Source organism: Camelina sativa, chromosome 20 (genome assembly GCF_030686135.1).
Source record: "Camelina sativa cultivar CO46 ecotype springtype chromosome 20, ASM3068613v1".
Lineage (NCBI taxonomy): Eukaryota > Viridiplantae > Streptophyta > Magnoliopsida > Brassicales > Brassicaceae > Camelina > Camelina sativa.
The window spans coordinates 11783229-11800115 of record NC_141899.1 but is presented as its reverse complement, the minus strand read 5'-3'; the positions used below and the strand labels follow the sequence as shown (position 1 = coordinate 11800115).

Below are 16887 nucleotides of genomic sequence, written 5' to 3'. Positions count from 1 at the left end.
TCAAGATGTACCAAAGATGGTGTATTCCATGTAATCTCTTTTGGTACCTGTTTAATTCCTCCCCCTAACGCTGGAAATTCATCTTCATTAAAATGGCAATCAGCAAAACGTGCTGTAAACATATCACCAGTTTGTGGTTCAAGATAATTTATGATACTCGGTGATGCATAACCGACGTATATTCCCAATCTCCTTTGTGGCCCCATTTTTGTTCTTTGCGGTGGGGCTATAGGAACATAAACCGTACATCCAAAAACACGGAGATGAGAAATGTTTGGTTCTTGACCAGACGTTAATTGTAAAGGGGAATATGTATTGTATGCACTTGGTCATATTTGGACCAATGCTGCAGCATGCAATATAGCATGACCCCATATAGAAATTGGGAGTTTTGTTCTCAATATCAATGGTCTAGCAATGAGTTGTAACCGTTTAATCAAAGATTCAGCCATGCCATTTTGTGTATGAACATGAGGGACCGGATGTTCAACATCAATTCCCATTGACATACAATATTCATTAAAAGCTTGTGAAAGGAATTCACCAGCGTTATCAAGCCTTACTTTCTTTATGGCATAATCAGGGAATTGTGCTTTTAACCTGATTATTTGGGAAATGAATTTTGTGAAAGCCGTATTTCGTGTTGTCAAAAGACACACATATGACCATCTACTAGATGCGTCAATCATTACCATAAAATAACGAAATGGCCCGCATGAAGGGTGAATATGTCCACATATATCACCATGTATTCTCTCTAAGAATATTGGCAATTCATTCCCGACTTTGGTTGGCGATGGCCTAATTATGAGTTTTCCTTGAGAACATGCATCACATGAAAACTCACCAGAACAATAAATTTTCTGGTTTTTTAACGGGTGGCCATTAGAATTTTGCACAATTTTTCGCATCATGATTGAACCAGGATGTCCAAGTCTCTCATGCCAAATCTTAAACGTATTAGTAAACTTTGAGTTTACTGTAACATACGATGCGAATACATTTATTTTTGTGCAATATAATCCAGAGGATAACATTGGTAACTCTTCCAATATATGTTTTTCCTCGGATTTGATGCAAAGATATTCATTGCCATTCTTATTCATAGTCTTTATATTATATCCATTTCTTCGGATATCTCTGAAACTTATCAAGTTTCGTTGAGACTTAGGGGAATATAATGCATCTTTTATTTCAAATTTTGTTCCCCTTGGCATTGAAAAATTGGCTTCGCCAAAGCCCATTATAATCTTTGCATTTCCAGATATAGTGCTCACGCTTTTAGCGGAGTCATTTATTTTGAGAGAGGAGAAATATTTTTTATCTCTAAATATTGAGTGCGTAGTAGCACTATCTGCTAGACACATTTCTTCGTCCTCAATCTCAAAAGTTGACATTTTCTGGAGATAAAACATTCATAAAATATGCATTAATATATAACAAAGTCTTAGGAGATTTAAAATATATTACAAAAAGACTTTAAACACCAAAAGTTTTACAAGCATTATTTTACATAAAGATTTTAATCGCATGATTTTCCGCTCTCTTGATTGACGAGGAAATCTGCGATATCCAGATGAGTTTCATCATTGAGACCATGGTAGGAAGGTCCAGCTTCATTTGAGATGAGATTGGTCTCAACGTCTCTTTCTTTTTCTTTTTGAGACGCTTGATATAGATCGGCCAAATGCTTTGGTATACGACAAGTTTGGTACCAATGACCTTTCATGCCGCATCTGTAACAAATACTCTCATCTTTTTTCTTTATAATGCGGCTGGCATCATTTATATGAAGATCGTTGTTGGCTTTTCCAGCGTTGAAGCTATTAGAATAGTGACCTCTTCCTCTACCTCGGCCACGACCTCCTCCACGTCCACGACCACGGCCACGGCCTCGACCGCGTCCGCGTCCTCGTCCTTGCCAATTATAACTGGATGAAGCAACATTCACTTCTGGAAGTGGAGCTGATCCAGATGGGCGAGTTTGATGATTCAGCATCACGAGTTGATTATTTTGTTCAGCAACAAGAAGAACGTGCATTAACTCAGAAAATCGAGTGTATCCTTTGGTCCGGTATTGTTCTTGCAGGATTACATTTCCAGGATGAAAAGTTGAGAGCGTTTTTTCGATCATATCATAATCGCTCACTTCTTCGCCACACAAAGCCATCCTGGAGGTGATTTCGAACATAGCGGAATTAAATTCACCAACACTTTTGTAATCCAAGAACTGGAGATTTAACCACTCATGTCTAGCCTTTGGTAAGATCACATATTTATGGTGATCAAACCTATCTTTGAGTGATTGCCAAAGATCTACAGGATCTTCTTTCGTGATGTACTCATTTTTCAGATTATCGTGGAGGTGGTGGCGTAAAAACACCATGGCTTTGGCCTTATCCTCATCTGACGTCGTTTTCGACGGATCGATGGTGCTTAAAAGCCCATCCGATCTCAGATGCATTCGTGCATCCGATGCCCATGTCATATAATTTTTTCCAGATACATCAAGGGCAAGGATTTCAAGTCTGGCGAGATTTGACATAATTATCTACATGAATAATAAGTCCATTATTAATTTATTCATGAGATTTTGAGGAGGCAGAGCCTTCCATAATATAATATAAATCTTAACATATGATCGAAAAGGCAGAGCCTATCTTTCTGATCAAGAATGTAGATCTATATGATCAAGGAGAAGACATAGTCCTTTTACTCCGTAAATATCTCATATATATATTCTTGAATTTGAAGGAATTTAAAGAAATTTTAAATAAACAAATTCGACATAAATTAGATGTTACCTCAAAAGATTGATCTGTATAGAAACGGTTAGATCGGTTGGAGCAGAGAGACGATCGTGCTGATAACATGTTGTAGATAATAACGCAAATATAGAAGATTATTATATATATATATATGTGTGTATGTATATGCTTATGTTTATGCAATTGTGTAATTGCACAAAGAAAGTAGAGAAGAAACGTGATGGTGAGGGAGAGGGTGAGGGACACTAACACATCTCTTTTTACTTTGAAATCTTATATATTGTCTATATCTCACTCTCATCACATATTTATAGGTACAAAACAAATGATGAGTCACTTAATCAAAAGAGATAAACATGACAAGTGTTAAAACATGTGTCATGTTTAGTGATGAATAATCACTTCTTTATAACAATATTAACATTTTTGAAGTATATTTTGGTTTATGCTCTTGAAGTTTATCTTATTTAATTTGTATTTTTGCAACATTAACCCCTACAGATTTTCCTAAAATAACATTTCATAAAAACTCAATTAATGGAACTATTTAAATCGACCTAATTTTGTTATGTTTATTTCCATAAAAATCTCGACAACATCTATACATTTCGATTTTTCTAAAAACAACTCTACGCATTAAATTGTTAATCCCATAAAAATCTCCAAACATATTTTAATAGATCTTTAGAGACTATATAAACTCTTAAATCTATATATACATCTATCTTAACATTTTTTAAGTACAAATTGTGCTATCACTTTTTGTCTATTTCGGGTCGGGTTTTTACTTAAAATTATAACCGATTCAATTAATCGGATCCTCCCTAATATTGCAAAATATTTTCGGCCGGGTTTCACCAAACAAAATTTATGGCATAAATTGTGTATTCAGATCCACTTAGTCACACAAATCTTATATTTTAGTTAAACTCTACTTATTTACATCCCTATAATATAGCAACCAATTATAGTCGATTGTATTTTAGGAAAGATTTAATTTGAATTTAATAAACGATTACATATTTGCTAATATCTTATTAGATTGCTGATTAATATGCATTATTAAGATTTATTCCAGATTTCTAAAATACTCATTCACCTTACGAAATTAAAACCCTAAATGATTGTGGCAATAATGGTGTAAATACAATTACCATTAATCGAGCATATTAGATTAATATACCTTAACAACCTTGCATAAATCAAAACAAACCAAATCGAGAAAAGTATATTCCAAACTTGCTAATCAAGACTTTAGAACATTCACAATGACGAAACCCTACCATCAGCTCAAACACTATATATATATGACATTCACCCTACACTACAAGCATCCAGTACACACAAGAGATAGGTTCATGTTCTTCAAATTTTAGCTGTTATAGCAGGAGTTATTATGATATTCCTGTTCTTATTTTTCTGGATTTGATGTTTGTTTAATTGATGCATTATTTTCGTATATTACATTTCTAAGACTTTACAATTTTTAATGCATGTTTAGTTCGATAGCATTGTTAGGAATATTCATGGGGTTGGCAAATATATTTGTATCTGTTTTTAATAATAACATATAGGTGATTCGATTTTATAGTTTTATTTCCAAAATTTGTTAAATGTTTAATTTTATTTTTTTATATTCTATATTTATTTCTGGTGAGTTCAGATTCATACTACCATATGACATACATGAGAATCCTAATATATACTATCCTTTTGCACTTACCAAGCTAGAGTACCTTTCTCTTTTATATTTATTATTGTATATATACTATCTTTTTGCACTTACTAAGCTTTTGGTTTTTGGTACACCCCAGAATTTTGCTTTGATCCATTTATATATCTTTTCAAACAATTGGGAGTAAATTAAAGGGGCCTATGTTGAGGCCACAGATGAGGAAAATATGTTGGAGGAGGAGGGAATAAAGAGATGAGTTTGGCGAAGTTGTTCATAGTTTTTGTTGAATGATAATTGTTTAATTGATTCCAAAGTAACTATTAAATGCTCTATGCACTTTGTAATGATTTAATAGAGTAATATGTGAGCATGATAATCATGTAATTTATATGATAATTGAAACAACCCGACCCCTTTTTTTTTTTAATAATTAAAAACAATATATAATTAAGCATCCCATACTACTTAATTAACCAACCCAAACCACAACTCAACATTAAACCAGCAATAACATTAAGCACAGCGGAAACATACCAATAATACAAAACCAACAAATCATCAATACTATAACATTCCTAACCATTCTATCCGGCAATCTACCATAACACTAACCAAGGTTCCAACAACATAACCAACAAGTCCAATAACACACAAACGAGACCCTAGATCATCCTCCTCCTCATCGCCATGATTCCACGATCACACTTTTGCCTTTACCTGCACACCACAAACAACAATTGAGATGCGTAAGTATTATCATAAATACTTAGTGAGGCCGTCCTCCCATCTACTAGGTTATACACACAAGCATATGAGACCCTCATGTTTAAGCAAAACAAACAACACACAACAATACATCAAACCAGGAAAACAAGTCTCGGCTGAGACCAGTGTCGACCGATGCCTCACGGTGTCGATCGATACTACAAACAATGGTGTCGACCGATGCTAAACAGTGTCGACCGATGCCTCTTCTGCAGACACGATCTGCGCGAACACGAACGTCGAACTCCCCTTCCAAATCATCTCGAATCCGTCTCAAACTCACCCAATTACCTCGGAAATCACTGGGAATCATAAAAGCAACGAACCCAAGCAACAAAACAACACAAACAGCAAAGAAAACACCCAAACAAGAGAGATCTCATGCTTAGATCAACCATGGTCAAGCACTCACCTTATCAACTGATTATAACAACCAATACAACCAGTTGAGACCCTCCTAACGTCTGAAACAGCCCAGAAACGCCCTATAACAAGCCACACAACCAAAAACGACTTATAGCAAAACTGGACAGAAACATCAGAAAAGAACAGTCTCAAAGACGAAACCCTAAAATAAAACCCAACCGTTAACTATCAAATCTCTCCGGTGAAAAGCTACCCCTAGATGTCACCAAGCCTCCCACAAAATTTCAGCACGATCAGGAACCACACAAGACCACGATCTCAGTTACAATCTCCGATGGTCCCAACTCGCGTCTGAGAAAACGTGTCTCACGAAACTGCCAATAACTCATCGAGTTTAAATCCAAATCTACTTCTGTAAGAAGGCGAATGACGATGAAAGACTTGGGAATAAACCTACCAAATTTCATTACCTTTGAGAACGATTTGATATGCCGAAACTGTTTCCTCCCAAACCCTAACGATTCTGATCTTTCTCTTTTAATCTCCTTCACACCACAATAGGCTCTCTCCTCTCTCTCTATCTCTGAAAACGGCGACAAGACACCCTAAAACCCTTAATTTGTCGCTTCTCCACTTATAACACGATTTAGGGATTTTCCTTGAACCAAACCAAACCAAACAGCAATTAAAACGAACCGGACCAAACCAGAAAACATGGTGTCGATCGATACACCAAGAGTGTCGATCGACACCCACACCAAAACCTTAAAAATTGGTTCGCGGATGTTACAATTATCCCCCACCAACAAGGATTCGTCCTCGAATCCCGCAAAACCGTCCAACTGTCAAGGACCTCCGTGCCACCGTCAACACGGCCCGCACGTCCCCGACCGGACTAAATACCGTCAGCCAAGGTTTCCCGTGCACTGTCGCAACAGCCCGCACACCTCCGACTGAACCATGAGGTCTCCCTCTAGCCAATATACTCGCATCAAAGACACTATTTGCTCACAACTCAGTGCTTCCCCCGTTCGTGGTCGCAACCAACGAATCATGCCGGCTCGCTATCAGGCCAACCGCCTTAAACTACGGCATCCAGGAAGTCACTCACACACACTCCCCCCGCTCTCGGGTCGCAACCCTCAAGACATATCGGCTCACTGCCAAGCAGCGGCTCACAGCTACGGTATCCAGGGAGTCTCAAATATCCCGCTCTTGGGTCGTCACTCTCAAGCACGCTCTCGGATCGTCATCCGAAGCCTCATACCACTCCCACTCTCTGGCCACAAAGTCCATCGAGCTATCGGTATCACATGAGTTGGGCCCACATGGCCTTGAGAAAAACAAACATGATGCCATCGAGTATCTCCCGGCTAGATCTACCTCAACACTTCCCACAAAAATTCCCCTTTTAGAAACTTTCTAATTCTGGAAACTTTCCTTTTGTGGAAACTTTCTATTTATGGAAACTTCCAAAAATAGAAACCCGAGCTATTTCTCTTTTTCCCATGACAACAACAGTCAAACATAAAGGAAAATACTCATCTTATTAATCTCAAAATGTCATAATCGTTACAACCTCAACGAAAATACAACAGAAACAATAAGATACAACAATCCAATCCATCAACCCGCATTCCGAGCACCACCTCATCTTAGTACTGAGTCGCCCAACCAACCACCCCTAAGCGACCAAGTATCAAGAGAGATGGGCTGGAATACTCCGTACCCGCTCCAGCCACGGACTACAACTCAGACCTGGCTAGACAAGCTCAAGTCGCGGCCGGCTTCTCAAACCACTTCTTAAACCTTGCCTTCATCCTCGCCTCAGGCTCCCAAGTCTGCTCCTCTACTCCATCACAGTCCTACAGGACTCTCATCAAAGGAATCTTCTTCTTCCAAAGTTCCTTGACTCTCCTCCCGAGTACCCTCAACGGTCTCGCCTCGAACGTCATGTTGGGCTGAAGATCCTCAGGAATCTTAGGCAACAGCCGGTCACCCTCGTGAAGACACTTCCTCAGCATCGACACATGAAATACCTTGTGGAACGTACGCATAACCTCATGCAACTCCAGCCGATATGCCACTGGTCCCACCCGCTCAACCACTCTGCACGGACCCATGTACCTCGGACTCAACTTAGTCTCTGACAATGACCTGTTCAGACCCCGCAACATAGCCATCTTGAGGTACACTCTATCGTCAACCTGAAACTCAAGATCCTTTCTCCTCTTATCAGCATAGCTCTTCTGCCGATCCTGAGCCTCCCTCATGTTCAGCCTCAGAACCCAAATCTTCTCGAGGTCTCCTGAACAAAATCCGCACCATATATGCTCCTCTCCCCCAGCTGAGTCCAACATAACGGTGTACGACATGGTCTCCCATACAAAGCCTTATAATGAGCCATCTTAATACTTGCCTGATAACTGTTGTTGTAAGCAAACTCTACCAGGTTCAGGTGATCTGCCCAATGGCCACCCCAATCCAACACACAAATCCTCCAGCGTCTGGATCGTCCTCTCAGACTGTCCATCTGTCTGGGGATGATAAGCTGTACTCATATGCACCTTAGTGCCCATCTCTGCCTGAAATACCTTCCAGAACACCGAAGTGAACTTAGAATCCCTGTCAAACACAATGCTCGCTGGCACCCCATGCAATCTGACTATCTCTCTCACATACTTCTTAGCCAAGACCGCTACTCCATCAATCTTCTTAATGGATAGAAAATATGCTGACTTAGTCAACCGGTCCACAATGACCCGAATAACATCAAAAGTTCGTGACACTGGCAATCCTACCACAAAATCCATTGTGATCATATCCCACTTCCACTCTGAAATGGGTAGACTCTTTAGTAATCCGCTTGGAACCTGATGCTCAGCCTTCACCAGCTGACACACGTCGCACCTCGCGACCCAACTAGCTACAACCTTCTTCATCCCGACCTAATGATAGTACCTCTTGAGATCACGGTACATCCTAGTCGCACCTGGATGAATAGAAAAACATGTTCGCATGAGCCTCCCTCAAGATCTCCTATCTCAAATCCTCATCCTTGGGCACACAAATCCATGCACCAAGATAGTACCATTAGTTGAGACCTGATACTCTGAATCAACATCCTTAGAGACATTCACCAGCCCCAAATCCTTCACCTGAGCCAACCACACCCTGCTCAGAAGATCCGCTCCATAAGCCGCCTCCTAACCCAATGGTTCTCGAGGAACCACACACAAGCTCAACGCACTGACCTCTCCTACCAGAGACTTCATCTCATGGTCCTGTAGTAACCTATCAAACCAAGGAAACTCCTGATCTTAGTGACATTCTGTTGTCTAGGCCAATCTCTGATAGCCTGAATCTTCTCCGGATCTACAGAAACTCACTATGCAGAAACAATGTGACCCAGAAAGCCCATCTCACGCTGCTAAAAACTGTACTTGCTCCACTTAGCAAACAACTTCTGCTCCCGCAGCTTCTCCATAACTGCCCTCAAATGCACTGCATGCACCTTAGGACTCTTAGAATAAACCAGGATATCGTCGATGAAAATGATGACTGATACATCCAGAAACTCCTGAAACACATTGTTCATCAATCTCATAAACGCTGCTGGCGCGTTAGTCAATCCAAAAAGCATCAAAACAAACTCATAGTGCCCATACCTCATCCTGAAAGCAGTCTTCCTCACATCTGCCTCATCTATCGGTATCTGATGATAACCCGACGTCAGATCTACCTTAGAGAACCGAGTAGCACCTCCCAGCTGATTCAACAACTCATCAATCCTGGGAAGAGGGTACTTGTTCTTGACAGTGACCCAGTTCAAACCCCATTAGTCAATGCACAAGCGGAAACTCCCATCCTTCTTCTTAATAAATAACACCAGTGCTCTCCACTGTGATACACTAGAACGTATAAATCCCTTGCTCCATAAATCCTCTAGTTGCTTCCTCAGCTCAACTAAACAAATACTCAAGTATGCCGACATCAACTCGCCGCCACCTAAATATCAACCCTCATGTTCGTCCAAGAACCTCTAGTAACTTGCCACTTAGGGAAACTTCCCCAAGATAACTTATTCCAGAAATAGCTTTTCCACTTGGCAATTCTCCACAGTAAATCATCAATACGAGCGTAATAAAACAAACAAGTACCATACGTTCGCATATTCTGATTCACCGCGTCAAATGCTTTGCAGGCAGCTAACTCAAACCACTTGACTTATTCCCTCCAACAAGTTTACCAAAACCTTGGATCTAGCAACCCTGTCCAACTCCAATGAACTTCATCCAGCATCGTTACAACGATTAGTTTATCCTGCCATGAAGGCTTTTCGTGAACTTATGTATCTGGCAAACATGCCTCTCCCGGCTCAATCCTGCTGTAACTCCCCTTCCCGGGACTCTGGCACCACCGGCCTCACAATCCTGGCACACAGCCAAACATTCATAAACGCTATGGTCATAAAACCTTGTCCCAAAAGTCAACACATTCAAAACCCGAGATTAAACCACCGTCAATCTCTCAAGGTCTACATTCAATCGTTATGTTTATACTCACGTCCTAGGAATTTCTTGCTCCCAACTCTTCCACTCTTAGGTCGCAACCTTCGAGTCATACTGATCTCACTCTCAGACCAGCGTCTTCGAGTTATACCGTCTCACTCTTGGACCACAATCCTCAAGATCTCGGTATCAGGGGAACTACTCATCCCCTCAGGAGAACAACATCCCCTCTGCCACTCTCGGAGCCCTCAGCCCCTCGAGCTATCGGTATTCAGGGGAATCACCATCCCCTCAGGAGCAAAAATCCTTAACGACTATAAACATCTCTCGACACAACTACCTCCTGTGGTCTGAGTATAACATTGCAATGTTACACCTGCCCACTCAACTTATATCCAACTGGATTAACCACCAAGCAGAGAAGTATCTGCTCCAACTGCATATGTCCACCTATCCGCCTCTCTAGGCCCGATACCTCTTGAGAATAATCTCATACCAGTCATCTACAACCGCTCCATCCTCTTAACATAAGGTGGAAAGTCCTCAACATCCGCAGCCCTTGACTGCACCCCGCCACATGCGGCACAACTGGAGCCTACACTGGTACCCCTCTCGGTAACCGCTCCAACAGCACGCCAACAGATCCGCCAAGCGATCATCTCGACCCTGGGCTCCACCTGCTGCAACCCCACACGTGGGTTCCCAGCACCCCCGGCACGCTCACCGGCTAATCCCCTCTGGTCCCTCCTGATACGCTTGCGACCCTCTGACGTACCTCCTCGTGGAACTCTGGACCACACACTCGCTGGCCTCGGGACTCGCCCGACAATGACCACGACCACGTCCCCGTCCACGACCAACTACTCAAACACTTTAACCACTGATCTTCCAAGAGCAGAAGCTAACAAGCAGAAAACAAATCAATACCACACAAAGAAACATAACAATAACTCACCGTGGAATCTCATTGAAGGCTCGAAGAGGATGTTCTAAGACTCCATGCCACACACAATTGACTAACTCACATAATCAATTCAAGCATGCAAATCCCAAACATCTACAGCACAAAGCCTAGTGAACCCAAACCTAGAACCGTAAGGGCTCTGATACCAAAATGAAACAACCCGACCCCTTTTTTTTTTTTAATAATTAAAAACAATATATAATTAAGCATCTCATACTACTTAATTAACCAACCCAAACCACAACTCAACATTAAACCAGCAATAACATTAAGCACAGCGGAAACATACCAATAATACAAAACCAACAAATCATCAATACTATAACATTCCTAACCATTCTATCCGGCAATCTACCATAACACTAACCAAGGTTCCAACAACATAACCAACAAGTCCAATAACACACAAACGAGACCCTAGATCATCCTCCTCCTCATCGCCATGATTCCACGATCACACTTTTGCCTTTACCTGCACACCACAAACAACAATTGAGATGCGTAAGTATTATCATAAATACTTAGTGAGGCCGTCCTCCCATCTACTAGGTTATACACACAAGCATATGAGACCCTCATGTTTAAGCAAAACAAACAACACACAACAATACATCAAACCAGGAAAACAAGTCTCGGCTGAGACCAGTGTCGACCGATGCCTCACGGTGTCGATCGATACTACAAACAATGGTGTCGACCGATGCTAAACAGTGTCGACCGATGCCTCTTCTGCAGACACGATCTGCGCGAACACGAACGTCGAACTCCCCTTCCAAATCATCTCGAATCCGTCTCAAACTCACCCAATTACCTCGGAAATCACTGGGAATCATAAAAGCAACGAACCCAAGCAACAAAACAACACAAACAGCAAAGAAAACACCCAAACAAGAGAGATCTCATGCTTAGATCAACCATGGTCAAGCACTCACCTTATCAACTGATTATAACAACCAATACAACCAGTTGAGACCCTCCTAACGTCTGAAACAGCCCAGAAACGCCCTATAACAAGCCACACAACCAAAAACGACTTATAGCAAAACTGGACAGAAACATCAGAAAAGAACAGTCTCAAAGACGAAACCCTAAAATAAAAACCAACCGTTAACTATCAAATCTCTCCGGTGAAAAGCTACCCCTAGACGTCACCAAGCCTCCCACAAAATTTCAGCACGATCAGGCACCACACGAGACCACGATCTCAGTTACAATCTCCGATGGTCCCAACTCGCGTCTGAGAAAACGTGTCTCACGAAACTGCCAATAACTCATCGAGTTTAAATCCAAATCTACTTCTGTAAGAAGGCGAATGACGATGAAAGACTTGGGAATAAACCTACCAAATTTCATTACCTTTGAGAACGATTTGATATGCCGAAACTGTTTCCTCCCAAACCCTAACGATTCTGATCTTTCTCTTTTAATCTCCTTCACACCACAATAGGCTCTCTCCTCTCTCTCTATCTCTGAAAACGGCGACAAGACACCCTAAAACCCTTAATTTATCGTTTCTCCACTTATAACACGATTTAGGGATTTTCCTTGAACCAAACCGAACCAAACAGCAATTAAAACGAACCGGACCAAACCAGAAAACATGGTGTCGATCGATACACCAAGAGTGTCGATCGACACCCACACCAAAACCTTAAAAATTGGTTCGCGGATGTTACAATAATTTAGGATTTTTTTTTCCTGTAACTAATCTAATATTTTACTGTATATGTATTAACGGGTTGAATCTAAAAATAGTAAATAAAGTTGATTTAATTACGACTGTAAAAAATAAATCATTTTCGATGGTATACAGGTGAAATCCTAGAAGTAACTTTCAAATACAAGTATACAATAAAAAAAAATAATAATAAATAAAAAATAAATAAAAATTAAAAAATTTAGTTAAAAAATTGTCCCGCGGTGTACCGCGGGTAAAAATCTAGTATATATATATTTCCAATTACACTGTACAGTATTATTTTCTTGATAAATCTCAAAACATTTATGTATATTTTGTGGAATAACAAAATATCTGTTAATGTTTTGTTTCCAAAATTTTGCAGTGTGAAGTTTTGTATCTTCTATTTATTTATTCTGATAACTTATTTGAAAACAAAAAAGAAACAGATTAACTCACATGAAAACATAATCAGTATTAAATTTTTTACTTAATACGCACTTATTGAAGAAATCATGCATAAACTTCCAGGTTCTATCCAAACCAGATTCTTTAACATCGCAAATCGTAAACAAAACAAATCAAACCAAAACATACATAACCAAACAACTCAAACCTCGTTTCCATTAAGAAACAAAGTTCGATATGTATATGATCATCACAAGATTCACGGTGCTACAACAACGGAAGATTTGACGGCGGCCACCGGGAAATCCAAAAGCACGATCTTGTCGATGACGGCAGTGAAAGCGGCTGAGAATTCAACGTGAAGAGGATGGCTCGTGAATGCAACGTAACCATCTTTGTTCTCAAAGGTCATCGAGAATGCGTGAGTGAATCCTTGTCTAAGCATCTCGTGACTCTCTTTATCTTCTCCCCTAATTAATAATCAAATCATCGTACGGTCATTACATAATAGATCCAAAAAAAAACTTTTAGAAACAAAAAAATAAACAAATGACAAACCATTCGAAAGATTTGACAGTATCGATCTGAGAGACAAGGTTCTCCAAACCCTTCAAGATCTCATCAACCTTTGTATCTTCCTTAAACTTCACAACCACCAAATGCTTAAACCCTGAAGTTGCCATTCCTTTCTTCGTTAATTACTTTTATTACTTTTAGCTGCACTTACTTTTACATATACACACACTCATGTTGAAGCATTTCTTATATAGAGGTGGAGATTCCTATGTGTATGTGCTCACATGTGAAGATGTACGTGTGTGAATGCACACGTGTGTGTGTCTGTACACATGTGTGTGAACAATAATGCTTTTTTGCTGTGCTTGATTTCAATGTACAATCTTCTGTCTGCTTCTGACATTACCTATATGACTCTTTGTCTCTGAATTTAAACATATTTTTTCTTTGTATGGCTTTCGTTTGTTTTTGACAACTTGCATGTTTTGTCAGGTTATAATTTGTATTTCGAATTTCTAGTCCGAATTTTTAGGTTACGAATACTTTTTGACGTTAAGTGGGTTTGGATGTCTGTGTTCTCATCTCATTCACCAAATGAAGATAACTTGTGTAGCTGTGATGCATAGCCGCACTAGCTAGCTAGGGCGTACCGCGTACCACACGAAATCGAGTACGGTCGGAGATTTATTTTTAATGAAAACAACATAAACAAGTAACATGACTAGTCTAGACAAACCAATTTCTATAAACTTTGTTTATGTTGTTTTTTTTTCTTTTTGGGAGAAAACTTTGTTTCAGTTGTTTTAATTGATATAATATTAGTGGAATCTATATAACTTCAACAGCCATATTTTAATATTTTTCATATTTTGAGCATCTTGTTTTAACCGCATTAACATACCAACTGAAGTTATAGAATTTGGGATGAGTGAAGAGTTCAACGAGTTTATTTCACAACAAAATACTGACGCTAATGGGTTTTATGCCTAGGTAGTTCTAGCTATACCAAATAAATCGTATCACAAAAGTTTCATTTTAGTTGGAATATTTTGTTGTCATAGCCGAAAATAGTGTAATTTTATCTAACTTTTTCAATTACTTTAAACTTATATATTCGCATACTAATGTATCCATGCACATTCTATTTCTATATTATACCAATTAGAAATACAATCATAGTAGCAATTCATGTCTAATACATAAAATATTCTTGGATATATTCGATAGTACTTTCAACCTAAGTTTCACAGTGAATTACAATAATTTTTTTTTTACAGAAGTAATATTTTTCTAAACACTAAATATTCGTCAGCGAGGTTAGTTTCTCGTTTGAGGTTACCAAGACATCATATTTTTTCCTTTTATTAAAAAACTTTTGAATTTCCCAACCGAATAATCTTACCATTAGTAAGAAAAACAACAGACCGTTAATAACCTCTTAACGTATCTCATCGATAATGACAAAAAATTAGCGCGTGATAGGTTGGTTCAATCGTTCTCTCTATGGCCATGTATTGTTATTTTTATTTGGAAACATAAAATTATGAAAGGTTTAATGGCGACATAAATATTGGTCACGGAGGTGTTTTAATTTATTGTATGGTGATGTCGAGAAATGATTCCGTCAAGTACTCTCAAGTCTTAATTCTTAAGTCTCATTTGAGAATGTCCTACAACAAGGCGTACCCACGAGAACTGAAAATAACCACACATAGACTTTTTCTTTTCTTTTGTAATATTCTCCGTATACATGCATGTATTCGATCAAACTCTCGAATATATCAGTTGTAAAAAGAAAGAAGGTATTCATAATGGCAAGCCGGCCGATATTGTTATAGAACAAAACAATAATAATTAAGAACATCCGTCAATTTTGGCCCGTGGGATTCATCAGAAGAAGAAAAAGATGCGTAAATTTGATTTTAACCAAGACCGATGTTGACAGGAAAAAAAAAAAAACGAAACCACACCAAAGTGGAATCTGTTGACTTTGGTAATTTCTCTTACTCCATATCTATAAAGGATTTGAATATGATAATTACTCAAAAAACTTAATAAAGGTATTCTTAAATATCTTTTATTTTGATGTATATGATGATTTAATAAAGAGTTTCTCTCTCTCTAAAATTTCTCTCCTCCTCTCTAGACAACTTTTTCTGGGCTCGTCGTTTGCCTCTCCGGTTTGCCTTTCTGGCGCCGGAGAGGGCTTCTTCTTTTTAATTTTTCTTTCTTTTAAGCCTTCCTTCTCCGTCACATCCTCCATATGCTTAGCTGTCCTTCATCTTTGGTCTGGTCTTTGGTCTTCTTAGCGGTGGTTTCCGGTGAAGATCTCGGCGCGTGAAGCGAAGTCTCGTCGGGGTGGGGTCGCTAGAGCTTCTACGGTGAAGTTGCTTGAGGACGGTGACGAATCTGTGGATAGATCTGGCAGATCTGGGTTGGCGACTTCGTGCTCCGGTGGTCTCTCCGGTGGGTTTGTTTGTCTGTGGTGAGTCGTGAGAGTCGGAGGGCTTCTTGTGCTCTCCATGGATCGATTTTTGGTGTCTCTTACACCGGATCTGGTCCTCTCTCCTCCAGCCGAGGCGTGGCTTTGTTGTAGGGCTTGGTTCGGTGAAAGGTAAGGTTGGGCGGCGCTTAATGGAGGTCTTGAAAATGCAAGGAGAAGGCAGTGGTGGGTAAGTCTTCTTCTCCGGCGACAGCGGTGTGGTTGTGTCTCCTTCCCGATGCGGCTGTGGCTTCATTTTTTGGTGGGTCGAGAAGCTTCTGATCAAGTCGCGTTTGTTCGCGGTGGAGCTTCTTTCGGGGCTCACTCACCCAATCGAAGCTGCGGTTCGCGGCGGAAGTCAGTGGGAGACAGGAGGGTGTGTTGCTTTGTTGCGGTGGTTAGCCAAGGATGTTATATCTCTTGGGCTTTCGTGGGTTTTGGTTTGTGGAGGGTGAAATGAGCCACCATCCTCTATTAGCTGCCACGAATTTGCCTCCCCGTGACCGGATCTGAAGAGTCTTACCTGGGGTCGCGGTGGTTGCTGTAAGAAGAAGAGGGGTGTTAGTTTTGAGTGAGCGGGTTGCTAGGTTGGGACCTGTCTTCGCGGAGCCTTTGATCGGTGGCTTGAGCATGCCGGAAGATCGGTAGCGGGTCAGGAGGGTCACCGGAGAAGAAGCTGCGATGGAATTTGGTTGCTTCCGTCAAGGTTTTTATCTGGTGTTCCCGACGCAAAGCTGTCGTTCTTGCACCCACT

General features: G+C 40.2%; 2 protein-coding genes across 2 annotated transcripts; both read right to left on the bottom strand.

Moving 5' to 3' along the window:
* Positions 1–1494: 1494 nt before the first annotated feature.
* Positions 1495–2545, bottom strand: LOC147918743 (uncharacterized). Its single transcript, XM_087504211.1, has one exon. It carries the CDS (start codon positions 2543–2545, stop codon positions 1523–1525), a length of 1023 nt encoding a protein of 340 aa, XP_087360337.1. The 3' UTR covers positions 1495–1522.
* A 10632-nt stretch (positions 2546–13177) lies between these two features.
* On the bottom strand, positions 13178–14122 carry LOC104770602 (stress-response A/B barrel domain-containing protein At5g22580). Its single transcript, XM_010495050.2, has 2 exons — positions 13694–14122; positions 13178–13605 (listed from the first exon to the last, which is right to left on the bottom strand). The coding sequence occupies exons 1-2, from the start codon at positions 13816–13818 to the stop codon at positions 13395–13397; spliced, it is 336 nt and encodes a 111-aa protein (XP_010493352.1). The 5' UTR covers positions 13819–14122; the 3' UTR covers positions 13178–13394.
* Between the last annotated feature and the right edge of the window lie 2765 nt (positions 14123–16887).

What these genes read in the sequence shown, in the direction of transcription:
- LOC147918743 (XM_087504211.1), bottom strand. Translation starts at nt 2,545, where the DNA reads ATGTCAAATCTCGCCAGACTTGAAATCCTTGCCCTTGATGTATCTGGA.
- LOC104770602 (XM_010495050.2), bottom strand. Translation starts at nt 13,818, where the DNA reads ATGGCAACTTCAGGGTTTAAGCATTTGGTGGTTGTGAAGTTTAAGGAA. An exon ending in ACTGTCAAATCTTTCGAATG is followed by an intron (nt 13,606 to 13,693) that starts GTTTGTCATTTG and finishes ATTATTAATTAG; the next exon opens with GGGAGAAGATAAAGAGAGTC.